At 37.9% G+C, this 16705-nt stretch overlaps 1 protein-coding gene across 1 annotated transcript in view; it reads right to left on the reverse strand.

The window, feature by feature from the left end:
- Positions 1 to 13957, reverse strand: part of LOC132110985 (collagen alpha-1(XXI) chain-like) — an 85584-nt gene extending 71627 nt beyond the window's left edge. The window contains exons 1-10 of the mRNA XM_059518139.1: positions 13672 to 13957; positions 9020 to 9150; positions 8179 to 8739; positions 6505 to 6670; positions 6188 to 6416; positions 5819 to 5992; positions 3291 to 3368; positions 2739 to 2747; positions 1660 to 1743; positions 665 to 727 (exon numbers count right to left, since the gene is read on the reverse strand). Coding sequence (XP_059374122.1) covers positions 665 to 727; positions 1660 to 1743; positions 2739 to 2747; positions 3291 to 3368; positions 5819 to 5992; positions 6188 to 6416; positions 6505 to 6670; positions 8179 to 8739; positions 9020 to 9119 — 1464 coding nt within the window. The 5' untranslated portion in view covers positions 9120 to 9150; positions 13672 to 13957. The remainder of the gene's footprint in view (positions 1 to 664; positions 728 to 1659; positions 1744 to 2738; positions 2748 to 3290; positions 3369 to 5818; positions 5993 to 6187; positions 6417 to 6504; positions 6671 to 8178; positions 8740 to 9019; positions 9151 to 13671) is intronic.
- Positions 13958 to 16705: the final 2748 nt, after the last annotated feature.

Genomic DNA, 16705 nt, shown 5'->3' on the forward strand with positions numbered 1-16705 from the left:
AACATTGCCCTGTTTATTTGGTGACCAGGAGAAGGGCCAAGTACATTTTAGTTCATACCTGATGTAATACGAAATCTAGCATTTTTATAAACAGTACTTTTGTTACTTGTTCATCATGATATGTCTTAATAATTAAAAATATAATTGTGAGATCAGTATTGTGTGTATTGGATCAAATTGTGACATAACATCCCTGTTATTTGTTTGTACAAAGTGAGAAATAAATATTTAAGATTTTGTTAAGGTCATTAATCACATTTCAGCATTTCTCAATTTTAACTCATTAAACCAAAACATTTCTAACAATATACTGCACATTTAAATAACAATAATAAATATATGAAATTGAAGTAAATTAGAAAAGAGTGTAAAAAAAAAAAACCTCTTCAATAATGCTTTCTGACATCTGGGCACCATTCTGTGTTTATTGACTTGTGACCACACAGTGAAGAGCATCAACCTTTGATCAAAATGTTGAACATTCTTACTTTGAAATGAAATGAATAAAAACAGCAGACAGAGTTCTTGTATGGTGAATGCCATGGGCTCTTCTATCCTAACACACTTTTGGAGAAGATAATGCATGTTGCAGTCCTTGATACTTCATTGAACACGATATGTGCTCAAGTTAAATTGAGGTTGTATTAAACTGTGTAGTACTCACAGGCTTACCATCAGCACCAGCTGGGCCAGGTATACCAGGATCTCCTGTCTTCCCCTGTTCTCCCTAGAGAATGTACAAATTATGCATTGTAAATAGTATTAACATAATTTTATTGCAAAATTATGATTCATTACAAAAAAATATATAATAATTATATATAGACATCACAGTTTACCCCTCAACACACCCTTAAATATGCATCATCTTATGTAATCAACGAGGTGTGTTCTGAACAATTCATGTTTGTCCATCAATCACAAGAGCAATACTGCTGTTGGATAAACGTGTGAAGACCATTAAACTCAGACACTATTGTGTCAGTGGATGTAAAGAAACCGCATCTCCAAAAACTTTGCATAGCTTTCCTAAAGATCAAGGCAGCATTTCTCAAAAGCATCGTGAGATAAGTTGATTGTAGATCCATTGCCACCAGTGATCTCTATGATCTACCTAGGCTTACAATGCTTTTGGGAAATGCAGCTCAGAGCATTAGAAATACATGTTGAAAATGAGGATGGAGAAATTCTTATTTTTTTATTTTTTTGGAAACATTATAAACTAACCTTGTGAAAAATCTTCTTTGCATGAACAGTTTTAAGGTTTTTTTTTCATAAATGCTTTGCATAATGTAATAACTTTTATGTGAAAATGATGTATGTGAAAACTAACAGTATAACAATAATACTGAATAAATGAAAATGTATACATTACAGTACAGTTATGTACTCAATCTGTCTGTAACTCTTTTAATCTCCACATGTAGTCAAGGAAATCTTTCCGTAAACTATTTAGAATTCTGTTCAGGGACGTTTTACTGTGATCACCTGCTGAAAAGCAGCATGTGTTTTCAAGCATTGGCTTGACCTAATAAACCTTAAACTTGACTTTTGGAGACTTTTATGTGCAATGCAATGACATTTTATGTAATGAAGAGATTACAAAAGCTGTTCTGTTGTATAAACTGACCAATTGGATTGAGGAATAGACTATTGTACCTTCATTCCTGGGGTACCAGGTGGCCCAGGTGGACAGATGCATGGCTCTGGTGTTAAATCAATGTCACCTGGTCCATAAGTACACTGAAGAAAAACCAAGAAAACTTGTTTTACTACGATGCATTTCATAAAACATAAATCATCAGACATAATTACCTCTCTGTGTTCATAGCACACTTTTTTGTCTTTTTTTTTTTGTCAATCATTCAGCAGTACAGCCCAGTAGTTCTAAAATAGCCAAATAACTGCAGTTGAAATACAGCATAACACAATTGTTGAACCTGACATTGGCATTAGGAGCTTTAAGGTCAGCATGAAATTAAAATAAACCATTTTAATTTTAATGGAATATTGCACTTTATTATAAATGTTTTACTCATGCACATTATTATGTACAAATAATTTTTTTTAAATAATAATTATTTTATTAATGTGACCACATTATCTTGAATAAAAATAATGTATCCTTCCCTTCACAACAACATCTCTTCTCTGACTCTGATGACTTTTGCACTGGCATTAGGGCAGGACAATAATCCCTCCCCTCCAGCAATGTAACTGATATGAGATCACAGCATTTGACAAACAACAGTGATCCAATCAATTCCTGATGGACAAGATCAAGTCATGCCCTATATATATTTTTTCTCTCTTTCAAGAAGCCAGTTGACTCAGAAATATATTTCACAATAGGGAAGAAAAGAATATCAAGTTTCATGCCAACTTGCAGTCATCATATGATACACCAAAAAATATCATGATTTATATGATTTTTTGGACATGGTACCTTGCTAGTACTATGATATGCTTTAAAGTACAGTAGAGTAGCATGGCGCTGCTATAGTAGTTTTATTCAAGCAGTTTCACTGAATGCTTTTGTCAGTGAGAAGGTTTACCACAGCATCTTTCAGCCATACATTTTCAAAGCTGCTGACAGTCCATTGAAAGATTTTTCAAGCTACTGTATGACAATACTTAGACACTCCAAAGAAACATGAGGCAAATCTTACCTCTGCGATTCAAAATGAGATTAGAAGTAACTTTTGAAAGCAAGCAAAGCCATCTTCAAAAGTACATACCTCTCCATCCTAAAAATAAAAGGAGCAAAAATACATGAAGGAGCCAGGGCAAAAACCATAACTTAGCTTATAGCTGCAAGGCTTTACTGCAACATGCAAGCAGAAAAGGAAAATGATGTGAAATAAAGTGTTTGCCACAGTGTTTATAAATGGCCTACAACTCTAAACAGTGTATCAAAGAGAGTGGTAAAAGTGAGTGCCAGGTCAAGCAAATTGAGTTAGTGAACTGAGAACAATGACAAAGCCATTGTTGCGTAAAGATGTGATTGACTTTCTAATAAACGTTTCTGAGCAAATATCATGCTACGTATGAAATTGAAAAGATTATTTTATTTTGCCAGATTAGATAAGATAAGTACATTAAAATCATTCCAAAACATGTTGGACTGGAATTATAGGAATTACACACAAAAAAAAATGAACAAACCTATATTTTTACTATTTTACTTCTCATATTTTAAATATAAAGTCACTCTTAATACGATATGACATTAATTGGTGGAACATATTTGAATAGGCCAAAACAGAAACATCCAAGATTCTGGTACTCACAACTCCAGGTATTTCACAGGCAGTTTCTCTGTTATTCTGCTCAGGGTCACAGTAGATTCTGAGTTTTTGTATTTCAAACTGTTCAGAAATAAAGAGAAAGAGAGAGAAATGCAGGTAATTTAAAAAAAATATCAAGGTCTGGGACTGGGGAAAAGGTGCTCCCTGTTACATATGAAACACATTTGGTGTCAACATGACATGCTGTCTGCTTTTCCACAGGAACACTGCTGAGCTGCACATGTTGAAAATATTCAATATTATGTTTATTCTTTGTCAAAATATCACAAACGCACAAACATTCCAAAAACTTCCATTACAAAAATGTTTCATTCCAAATTTTCCGTTCCAAAAATTGTTCTTCCTAAAATTGTATAATATTACTACTTTTTTGTTTGAATTAGTGATGTCTGTAGTCCAAAGAAAGAATAGTGAATTAATTTAACATTTAAATTACACATGATACATACACAAAATTATGTTATTCTTCAGCCCTCTTGGCACACCTTGTAAATATAGAATCACTATTTTTTATACCAGCCTCTGTGAATGAAAAATGATATACATTCATATATGAAGAACTATTTGGATTGTGCTCCTCTTCACAAAATGACAGCTTTTCAAAACGATACATTCATATGTGATGATTTGAAAGCATAACTAAACTTTTTACAAACATCAGTCAATCAAACTGATTGATATTTTTTTATAAGCTAGGAGTGATGACCGACACACTGACAATGAAATACTATGAATTCTACTACTACTAAAAATGTCTGTGTTAACTCAAACTAATTAGCTGAAAATTTTGAGAAGGTTGGCACTGTTGAGTAAGGAAGCTGGGTTCCCTATCTGTTGGTCACAAGTTAAGTCATAACGACATTAGGGGTCTTACTTGGGAGCCTCAATCACCTCTGAGTTTAAGAAAAAAAAGGACTACACTGAGACTACAATGAAGCTGGCATGTCGAGCTCCAGGAAAGTGGCGTCCCCCGTGTTCCAGGCTGCTAAATCCTTTATGAAGACAAAGAGGTGGCCCTGACATGGGCAAACCAGAGGTGAGGAAACCAACACTCCTTGTCCAGGTGGGCTAGGCGGATAATGTTTTGTTTCTTCTTCATTCTGTTCCTCCACTGGCTCAACGGCCAGTGGTACCCACATTTTCATTAAAAGAACAGTTTCATCTTCCTCTGGGTTATATGGCTCATGGGTTGACAGTGAGCAATGCACCACTTCCTCAAAGATGCCCCTGTGCTGCACTAGGATACTGCTATCCTACTGTCAAAAGGCGCAATCAAGCCTGTCCGTCCAGCCAAGAGGAAGCAGGCATTTTACGCCCTTACTTCATCCTGCCCAAAACAGCCTTGGCCTTCGGCCAATCCTGGATCAGTGAGTCTTAATTCAGCCTGTGTCTTTACCAAAGTCAATGAGGGAACCCTCGCTCCATTACGGGAAGTGAGCATTAGGATCCTTATCATGGCTGAGTCATGAGAACAGTTGTCTGTTCACAGTTACCTGGTGTTCTGGCACATCAGCCAATTGCAGCATCTGGTCACATAGGAAAAGAGCAAACTCTCTCTTGTGAATAGAATCTGTTTTCTTGGTATGGAGTAACACCAAACACCTTCTCAAGGTTCTACAACCTAAACACAGAGCTAGTCTCTTCCCATGCTTAATAGGTAAGTGGTGAGAAGAACTCTCTCGGTGTCATGCTAGCTTCACCATTCACCCTTACAAGGGATGTGAGAACCTTTCTCTCAAACTGTAGAGTCCCTGGGAAGGCGAACCCTGGTTGTGCATCCTCCAGCTCCCCCGGCAGTCAGTTTTATGTTATGCCCAGTATTTGTTTTAGCATGCCTGGAGTTTCACTCAGGCTCTGTATTGGGCTAGGTGTCCCATCTGTGTGATTCCCTGTGGGTAATGCCAGATGTGTATTCTTCCACAATAAGGTTTTCCTTGTGCAAACCCATGTCTTCCCCTGGACAGATTCCACTCTGTCCATCTTGGTTGGTAGTAACTCCATCTCTAGGTAGGACCTAACTCAGAGACCTATTCCATATGTAGTACTGCCCCTCAGGGGTCAGTCCATTTTAGTATCTCCACATGACACCTCCCTATGGGTAAAATGTGGTCTCAGTAGTGTGCGTGTGAGAAACAAAGAGCACTGGTGAATCGTGCACCAACACAGTAAAGTTTATGGTGCATCAAATACATTGCGCATCCACTGAGATCACTAGGAATGGTGCATGAAATATAGTCGCATCTGCAAGTGATGTACTCAAAGTGTAAAGGGTTGATGTTGCCCTTCCCTTATAATGATGTTGAGAAAGCTAATTTCAACTATTAAAATCCAAATAAATATAAAAATTTGATTACTCTTCAGTATCCCTGAAAGGGCACGCATCATCTCAACATCACATCTCCATAACACCAATAACTTTATTCAATGAGATTTAGGTGAGATGTTCAGTAAACAAGTATATATTATTGGTGCTTGTAACAAAAAATAACTGGTCTATAGAATGTACTTACAGGTACAGTTGTTTCTTTGCTTACATACTTCCCAACCTGTGTTTTTCCATTGATAAAAATACCATCAGGAGGCTCCAGTGCCAAAGTTTCAATTTCCAAATCATCAACATACAGAGTGATGTCTTCCTCTGTAATTAGAAGACGCAGCTGATGCCATTTTTCATCAAATAGTTTCTGTAAAATACATAAAGCAGAATGCAGATGATGGAGTTTTATACCATTAACAAATTTTTACATTACTACATTAAGTTAATATATTATAAATGTGACTTTATGAGGAAGATAAGAATGTTTCAGTAAACTCAATCAGTAGCACTGCACTGAGAGTTCATGAATTCTTTCACTTTTCTCCTGACAAGGTGTATTTACCTTAGCAGGTGCTTTAGTGAAGACCACAGTTTGAGTTCCACTTGGTGTGTTGCTTGTGGTGGTGAAAATCACTGTTCTGTCCAGACCATTCAGAGTAACAGCCATTTGAGGCTTTTCATCCTTAGTCTGTATTCGCCATAGATCCCACTCCTCCATAACCACAGAGCCTTTGTACTTCAGCGTGGCCACAAAAACGTAGGATGGTGGAAGTCCGCCTGGAAATAACATCCTATGGAGATAAAGATGAAGACACTGTTTCACTTTGAACAAAGTATACTTCCTAGAACAGAGAGGCTTGATACCAAAAGTAATTTTACCTAGTGCTCTCACTCAGGTCAACTCGGGATGTCACCTGGTAGGCATTGCTGCCATCAAAAGATCCTTGTGTCTTTTTAGCTTTTTTAGCCAAGTTGAGATGGAGGAGAATGTCAAATCCTTTCTCATCTCGAGAATTGATTGGAATCTTTGCTGGGCATACAGTCTCTATGATACATTAAATGGAGAAAACGAGATAAATTGCCACAAAAAAAAAAAAAATGCATGAATCTAAATAAGTCTAACCAAGCATTTATCTTCATTTAATTAGCTTTAATATTAATATTACATCAACATGTGCAATGGTGAGGGGAAAAATGACTGGAAAGGGTTAACTATTTATGGAATGTAGTGGTTTATTTAATTTGGCTAGGAGGCTAGCCTAAAAAAAATGTAGGAAGACCTTGGCTTGTAACACTGGACATTGTGCAAATATGCAGCCCAACTAAAGAATGTCCCCACCATTGCAAAAACCAGAAAAAAGATGACCTCTTCTTTCATAAAGTGCCTTAATCCTTAACTTTTCCAGTGTCCAGAAGAACTTTCTATCCTAAATTTCAGGAGTCTTAGCAAACGTTTATGGAGGGCTGTTTTTTTTCCATTATTAGAGTGATCCATTATTAGATCAGAAAAGTGCATTGAGAAATACTTCCTCCCCTTTTCATGACTCGATGATGATCAGGTTTGGCATTTGATCACTTCTGCTACTTCTGCTTTTCAGACTTAAAGGTACAGATCACCCAAAAATTAAAAATTTGATGTTTATCTGCTTACCCCCACGGCATCCAAGATATAAGTGACTTTGTTTCTTCAGTAGAACACAAATTAAGTTTTTTACTCAAACTGTTGCAGTCTGTCAGTCATATAATGTAAGTGGATGGGAATCACGGCTTAGAGAGTAAAAAAACATAACAAAAACAAATTCTTCTTCTTGCTTTACGGTGGATCGCATACTTTTATTTGTGCATTACCGCCACCTATCTAATCGAGATTGTAGATAGAGTGTCAATTGCCCATTTGAGAGATTGGTGGTGGTAATGCACTTATAAGTCTGCGATCCACTGTAAAGCAAGAAGAAGAAGACGACGCATCAGGCACCAGCTAGTGACAATGCACTCAGTGTGTGCTCAGGACAGTTCAGACATTGCAGTGAAAATCAGAGGTAAAAAACAATTAAATACTGTTCAGTTTCTTGCACAGACAGATCATTTTATGTCTTTACAAATCAATGTATCGTCACGAGCCGCAGGGTTTAATTTGGTTTCAAAGCCAAGAATCCCGTCCACTTACATTGTATGATTGACAGTCTGCAAGGGTTTGAGTTAAAAATATGTGCCAAAATTGGATAAGCAGTGTATAAACATCTCATAATTAATGGCCTTTTGCAGAACTTTCAAACAATCGAACTGGCTTGTTTGTAAGCTTGCTGGAAATTGATGTCACAATCTTTGAAACACACTCAGCAATGATCCCGATTTCGCACTTTTGGACAATTTACAGCCACGTTGGTGAGGCCCAAAACGATGCATGCAACTCAAACATGGAGAAGCCATAAACCTCGAGACCATAAAACAGTGTCATTTCATTGTTGCACGTGTGAAAAATGTTACACAAATGAATTTGAAAATGTAATATGAAAGCTTAAAGACATGGAGGAGCAGTACATGGAGACTTACCTTCACACAGCTTCTGCCTAATAACTTCACGGATCTTTACAATAGCTTTATAGTCTTCCACATAAAAAACATAGGTTGAGGATGGTTTGTTGGCAATGGCCTTGAGCTCTGCCTCCTCAATCTCAGAACCAATGCCAATTGCGAAAAGAATTATCCCTTTTTTCCTTGCAGCTTCTGCAGCAGCTAGCACTTCATCTTGTGACTTCCCATCCGTCAGAACCACAGCAATTTTTGCAATGCCATTCGGACCTCGCTCAGACAAGGCAAAGAGTTTGTCGTTGGCAAACTTTATGGCCTTCCCTGTGTTTGTGTTCCCACCCATGTATTCTATGGACTCCATTGCCTTGATGAGGTCATTGCTTGAAAAATGTTTTCCTAGGGGTATATGCAAGAAGGGGTCATCGCTATATTGCACCACCCCAACCTGGGTGAACTTCTGACCGATGTCGAAGCTCATGGTAATATTTACCAGCCACCGTTTGACAATCTCAAAGTTTATGTCATCCACACTCCATGATCCATCGAGTATGAATACTAAATCACTTGGTGCTGTCCTACAACCTGAAATTGAGGAACGAAGATGAGATTTTGTCCTGCATAAGTTGACCATTTGACCTTCTCACACTGCAAGGCACAGTATAGACCCTTGACAAAGTTCTATCAAAATTATTGACAGTCTGCCTTGTGTTCCTAATTGGATGAACAAATTGGTCTAAAGGAGCTTCAGAAATTGTTAAATTTGCTCTGTATTAAGACAGCCACAATGAACATTGCATCATTAGGTGATAGTCAATAGTCTTCATGCAACATACACTAATGAAGATGAGAGAAGCACGCTTACTTAATTTCATGTCCTCATCTTGTGCTGTGCAAAACAAGTGAAGGAGCATGAAGTAAAGACACCAAAGCACAAAATGCATGGATCTCATTTTGCAACCCATGTTCCTGAAGTACCAAGCTCCAGTTTAGCACCTGAAGAGAAATGAAGATAAGACATGCATTTCATAGATGTCTTCATATGAATGCCATTGGATTTGCAGATGTTTAGTTTTTATAGTTTTGTTAAATGAATGGCATGCTTTTCATAATCAATATAAACATCTCAACCAAAACAGTTGAACTGCAATTTTATTGCATTGGTTGCGACACAGGATACAATGTGGTTAATTTGGTCCATGCTAATGAAGATGGTTGTGCATTTCTAGGCTTGGATATGAAAACCAGAGAATGTACCATAAATGAAGGATGTGTGCACCTTTTTTTTAATAACTGGAATGAGAAACAAACATATTATGCAATACTTCATAATTTTAACATCTAAATTCAAATAATGGCATAATTGTACATTAAGCCTTTACTGATCCTATACAAGTTAAGCAGAATAAGCAGCATTTGTGAAAAAAAAAAAAATTAAAACCCTGTGCTTTCCTTTCTTTAAAGAAAAACTTGAGCTTACAGCGGTGTCACAGTGGATTTGGAGTATTTAAAAGCAGAAATGTGAAGCTTACATTTTTATTAAAGCACTTTCATTCATTGCTCTATCAAAACTTGCTTACTTACTTGAGGTGTAAGGTTCTCATCATTTTTATGGTCAGTTCTCAATTTAAGATGATTTGTTGTCATGGCAACATGACAAAGTTAAAAAAAATGCATATAGGTTTACACAGAACAGGGAAAGTAACTGATTTATTATTATTTAGTTACACTCACCTAAAGGATTATTAGGAACACCTGGTCAATTTCTCATTAATGCAATTTTCTAATCAACCAATCACATGGCAGTTGCTTCAATGCATTTAGGGGTGTGGTCCAGGTCAAGACAATCTCCTGAACTCCAAACTGAATGTCAGAATGGGTTAAGAAAGGTGATTTAATCAATTTTGAGCGTGGCATGGTTGTTGGTGCCAGACGGGCCGGTCTGAGTATTTCACAATATGCTCAGTTACTGGGATTTTCATGCACAACCATTTCTAGGGTTTACAAAGAATGGTGTGAAAAGGCAAGTCAAGTCACCTTTATTTATATAGCGCTTTAAACAAAATACATTGCGCCAAAGCAACTGAACAACATTCATTAGGAAAATAGTGAGTCAATAATGCAAAATGGCAGTTAAAGGCAGTTCATCATTGAATTCAGTGATGTCATCTCTGTTCAGTTAAATAGTGTCTGTGCATTTATTTGCAATAGTCAAAGTCAACGATATCTCTGTAGATGAAGTGACCCCAACTAAGCAAGCCAGAGGCGACAGCGGCAAGGGACAGGAAAAGGGAAAAGGAAAAACATCCAGTATGTGGCAGTCCTGTGGGCGAAAATGCCTTGTTGATGCTAGAGGTCAGAGGAGAATGGGCCGACTGATCAAGCTGACAGAAGAGCAACTTTGACTAAAATAACCACTTGTTACAACCAAGGTATGCAGCAAAGCATTTTTGAAGCCACAATACGCACAACCTTGAGGCGGATAAGCTGCAGAACAGCAGAAGACCCCACCGGGTATCACTTATCTCCACTACGAATAGGGAAAAGAGGCTACAATTTGCACAAGCTCACCAAAATTGGACAGTTGAAAATGTTGCCTGGTCTGATGAGTCTCGATTTCTGTTGAGACATTCAGATGGTAGAGTCAGAATTTGGTATAAACAGAATGAGAACATGGATCCATCATGCCTTGTTACCACTGTGCAGGCTGGTGGTGGTGGTGTAATGGTTTGGGGGATGTTTTCTTGGCACACTTTAGGCCCCTTAGCGCCAATTGAGTATCGTTTAAATGCCACGGCCTACCTGAGCATTGTTTCTGACCATGTCCATCCCTTTATGACCACCATGTACATATCCTCTGATGGCTACTTCCAGGAGGATAATGCACCATTTCACAAAGCGTGAATCATTTCAAATTGGTTTCTTGAACATGACAATGAGTTCACTGTACTAAAATGGCCCCCAAAGTCACCAGATCTTAACCCAATAGTCCATCTTTGGGATGTGTTGGAACGGGAGCTTCGTGCCCTGGATGTGCATCCCACAAATCTCCATCAACTCCATCCTATCAATACGGGCCAACATTTCTAAAGAATGCTTTCAGCACCTTGTTGAGTCAATGCCATGTAGAATTAAGGCAGTTCTGAAGGCGAAAGGGGGTCAAACACAGTATTAGTATGGTGTTCCTAATAATCCTTTAGGTGAGTATTTATTCACACTAACATCTTGTTATGCATGTTGTTGCTATACTATTGATTATTTTTAAATGATTTTTTTCGTGGTAATCAACACTATGCCACAAGTGATCATAATTGAACTTTCCTTATATTGAACACAAAATATATTTCTGTCATAAGAATATATTTTTTTTTACAATCTCATGATTCTCACATGAATCATGTCACATTTTGAAATAGTTCTTCATCTAATTCTGTCTGCTGTTGGAAACTGTGTGCTGTTTCCAGAAAGAGAAAGAACTGCAGACATTTAAAAAAAAATTACCATAATAAATGAAGACCAGAAATGCTCCCTTTGGAAGGGGTGGGGGTGTTTTTTGGCCTACTGATTGCTGTGGTCAAACAGAGATTCCCAATGCAATTTACCATCTCCACCAGCTGAGACATCTGAGCATGAATGGAACACGAGTGAAACTTTTATACATCCTGCGACCTTGGCTAGTTATATGACTGAGGTTTTCCAATCTTTGACCAGGAGGTGTATCATAAGACAGCCATGGTGGAACTAGCCCTCACTCCAGTGCTTTGCAAAGCTCAGCACAAGGGGGGGTATATGGAACGTTCCATGATTTTCATGAGCTTGTCTGCATGCTAAGCACTCAAACCCACGCCCCCACACAAACTATTCCTTGGAAGTGGAAATTTTTCTGCCAGCAAAATTGTTGTTGTGGACAGTGACCAAGCTCATATCCATGTGACAAAGCCAAAGCAACTTTAAACCAAAAAAATAATGCACCATGACTCTCATGGAATTAATGACTACAGGTCCTGCACAAAAACTGGAAAGACATGTGTGTCTGCCAGCCTGTACCTTTAGCCATATGGCTTTTCTCTGCGCCATGACCTTCTCATTGACCTTGGAAGTTATTGGGGACCTCCAGACAGTTTACGGTTCCAGTCCCAGGTCAAGACTAAGGAGGCTTTGGACCATTAATGTAGCTGGAATGCGCCATGTTTAAACATTCTACACTATGAAAAGGAATTGCCCCTTTAAATTTAGCCAAATGTGTCCTCAGCATGTGTCTTCCAAAACATGACATTTAAATCTCGGTGGAATTTCAGAGTAATTTGTTGTGTTTGTATTGATACTTTAAGATTAATTTCACATCGATGGATTTTGTCCAACTGGATGTGGGAGGCAGGAAACAGTTGTTGAACAGCTGATTCATCCCTGTCCTCCAGATGAGATGATAACCTCTCTGTATCCTATGCGGGAAGGGTGCCAAATATGTATGCTTGATTTAGTCAGTTTCCCAGGAAAGGTTCTCATTTCACTTCACATCTGTAGTTACTCTTGATTTGTTGTGTATGGCTTTTCTTGGATCAGTTATCTTCATGTTTTCTAACTGGCAGCCATTGTCCCTTTTTGCTTGTTTTCCATTGCACAGCTATAAATGTGCTATTGTAATGCGGTGCTTTTCAATACCAAAATCAACAACTGCTGTAAGGCATGTTCAATTAGTTTGCCAACATGAGGGGAAAATAAATGGGGGGCCAAGTTCCTCAGGCTTCAGTGGAAGAGCCAAAACATTATATCAGAAAGACCACTAAAATTGTTTCACATAATCAAGACCGTAAAGGCTGCAGTCTACCGAGGACAGAGCTGTTACAAGGGAGTTTCCACCAAGTTACGTACATGATCAACATGCATGTCTTACTCAAATGGTCTGTTGGAGAATCTCCCTTTTGATACTCTTCCAGCTCGTCTGCCCAGCCTTTTTTAATCACCAACAAGGGAAGAGACCTCTTATGAGTTAAATAAGGCTACATTGTTCCTTCAGTTAGACTGAATAACTTATTCGCACATTTACCCCGGATTAGTGCTGGATAAAGCCCTGTTAAATAATTCCATTCATTCCTCACTCATGACAGTGGCACAAGTCAGGAACTGATAACCATTACTAATAAATTCACCATGCTCATTGTCTGCATGACCAAAGATTTGCAGACAAGAAAGAACAAAGCATGTGACGGTCTATGCATGTACTTTTAACTTTTTAAATGTTCTCAAAAAGGAACACATCAACCCAACCCTCAACAGACAACAGCACACCACCGTCAAATAAAAAAGTGCCATATTCAAGAAGCCCTGGATGAATTTCAGACAAGCCATTTTTTTTTTCACAATGACCTCATCTGTTGGGATAGCCCGTAAGATAATGAGATGTGAAACAGTATTTTCTGCATGCTTGTTAGAGCCAAAGGAAAAAGTACAAATAATACAACAGTCATGAGAATCAATGCATTATACCGGTTAAAGAGAGAAAAGACAAAGATTTACCACAGTTTGGTGTGCAGGGAGCTGGACTCTTATTGAATAAAATCCTCTCACTCACACTGCCTGGTCTCTCATGGTCAGTGCTGTGCAAAGCGCAGACTTGGAGGAGCTGGGTTTGAGGAGGCTGCAGATTTGCAGATGTGAGCCTGCCCTCTCCATTCACCTTCCAACTCACTCTCTCTCTCTCCCTCCTGGTTACAGAGGTTGAAATAAGATGCAGATAAGGAGAACTTCACTAAATAGAAGAGTCAGCCCCCTTTTTGTGGAAGCAGAAGGAAAATTATAGTAATTCCAATATTCTTCCAATTGGGATTGTGTATGACAGCTGAATGGATAAATATTGCAAGTGGGGTTTTAGGAATGAGCCAGAAGATTAGATAAGAGAAAATACTTTCACATTCTCTGAGTCTAACTTGCGAGGCAGAAGGTTGTTGCCTGTTTTTGCTTCATACAATATTTTCTTTATTTTCAGATTCATTTCTTGGACATTTTTTTTTTCAGTATGTTTGGACTTCCTTAAGTCATTCATATTGGTAGAGAAATTCTATGCTTTTGCTTGTAAACTGCATTTCTTGAAACAAAGTCCATTTCAAATATAGGCTAGTGAAACAGTTTATATGTTTAGGACATATCTTGTCCACTGTAAGATCATTTAGACATTGGAAGCAGATTTATGCAATCCATCATAGAAGACACAACATTTATTCTCTCCTAAATGTGAAATTTATTGAAGTGGATAAGTTACTGGAAACAGGAAATGCCTACTATTGAGTTACTCATGAATTTGAAAGCTGAACATTTGCATGTTGTACTTTTGCCACTAAACGTAACCTGTGTGCTGTTCACAATCATTAGTGTTTTGTGGTTTTGCAGAACATCTTTATGCTTTTCTCTACTATGTCAAGCATAATGCTTTCTTGGTATAATCTTCTAAATACTCCCTTAAACTAGGTTATTTCAACCATGTCAATCTTTTTTTGTTTTGTTTGTTTTATGTGGAACAGTGCAGGACTGTATATCAAATCTAATCAAAAACAGACCTGCCAACCTGTAAGCATTTTGTGTAGCAGGTACACATTTTGACTTCAAAGCAAGCTGGTACGATTTGTCACAAAACTATGCAAAAACCTGGTGATGCCTCTGTCCACGCGAATCAAGCAACAGAAAAAGAAGAAGAGTTTGGCCAGTCAGAGCGCTGGGTTCATTCCCCAAATAACAAGCACGGAAGACTGACAATGATAGTGTACTGGAGTTTTTTTTTTCTTTTTTAAATGTGAAATTGCACAAAAACAAAAACAAAAACAAAACAAAAAACAAAAAACTCTGCCAAGCCGAACTGAACCGAATTGAAAACCATGAGTAAAGGTGTGTGTGACTGAATTTAGACCTGCTAACCTCTTGAAAATATTTATTGTCAAATTTAGCATTTTGCACACTGTACAAGTATGATTTTGACATTAGATATCAAGGAGCTTCAGGTAATAATGAAGCTATCTAAGAATATATGAACCCCTCACAAAACCCCAAATATAGTCTTTTTATTTCCAGCAGTATACATATCTGAAACAATAATAATAATAATAATAATAATAATAAGTTATTATTTTTGTGCATATACAACAACATTTGATTATTATAATGTAATTGTGATAAATGTCATTTAGTGTCAGAGTTAAGGAGTCAAAGCTAAGCAATCGAATGCATAATGACCTTATATTGTTCATGAAGAGTTAAACCAAATTTGCACAAAAGGATAAAAGTCATACAGGTTTGGAACAACATGAGGAAGAATGAATGATGACTACTGTTAGGTGAACGATTCCTTTTCAATTTGGTAGGTAGGTCTTGAATGATCAAGCTCTGTTCTTTACACCCACAGAGCTTCAGAGATTCCAACATCTGTAATTTTGAGAAGTATACTCCCACATCTTCTTGGATTGATTCTCATCACTGTCAGCATGTTCTTCAAACCCACCTAAGCTTCGCAGGAAGCAAATTAAGCATGTCTCCTTATTCAACACCCACAATGTAATCAAACCCTCAAGTGAAGAAAATTTGATCTGGACTTGATCTAGGTCCTCAACTTCAGCCAGTTCTTTAGGAAACACAATATAGACTAAGCCCACCTGCTGATAATTACATGCCAGACCAGTCCCTAGCTTGAAAAATACTGCATCTGGGAATCCCCTGGCCATAATTGATGCGTTAACAATTGGAAGACTGGGGGAATCCTGCTGTAAGTAATGGGTATCATCCCACAGGGCTTCTTGTAATTGAAAGGTACAGCTGGACTCTTAATATTTCATATTTGGTTGGGTTTGGAAAATAGAAACAAAGGCACATCCATGAGGCGAGGGCTATGTTTGTTTCCTGAGTGGGAAAAAAAACAGCAGTGAGGTGTCATTGCAAGCTTGATGAACTGCAGTGTGGTTATGTAGTCTGCAATGCTCCAGCCAACTATTATCAAATGAGGAAATTGTGGAAAACACTGAAAAACAGTCTGCTGTTTTTATGTCTTTGTTTTAGTTGAACCACTTGGAACTTTTGAACATAAATGAGCTCTCTTTGTTTTGGCAGGCTGTCGGTAGCACTGTAATGGTTAACAATTCCATGCAATTAACGTGATCACTTCTGTGGTGTGCCTGGGAGATTAGTGTGGTGTGTATAGTAGCAACAAGTGATTATGCTGACAGAGTGACGGAAGGACAGAGGCAATAAGAATTTCCATGGAAAGAATTGGTGAAATGTTTTGAGAGGGAACACCATCTAGCCATATGAGCGTGTACGGTCTCATGTGCAGAGAGAGGGCAATGGAACACCACAGGAAGACAAAACTAAGACTCTGTCACGTAGACTGAGAAACGGCTGTTGCGCAAAGAGAAAAGCCTGTTTTGTTTTTAGGAAAATATTTGTCATTCAAGTAGTTTCCAGTGTATTATTGCTTCACAATTATGTCATTACAAATATTAACGCCAGACAGGAAGAATCTGTGTTCTGTGTCATATATGTGTTCACGTCAGCAAATATTATTTATTAC

This window comes from Carassius carassius, chromosome 30 (assembly GCF_963082965.1).
Source record: "Carassius carassius chromosome 30, fCarCar2.1, whole genome shotgun sequence".
NCBI lineage: Eukaryota > Metazoa > Chordata > Actinopteri > Cypriniformes > Cyprinidae > Carassius > Carassius carassius.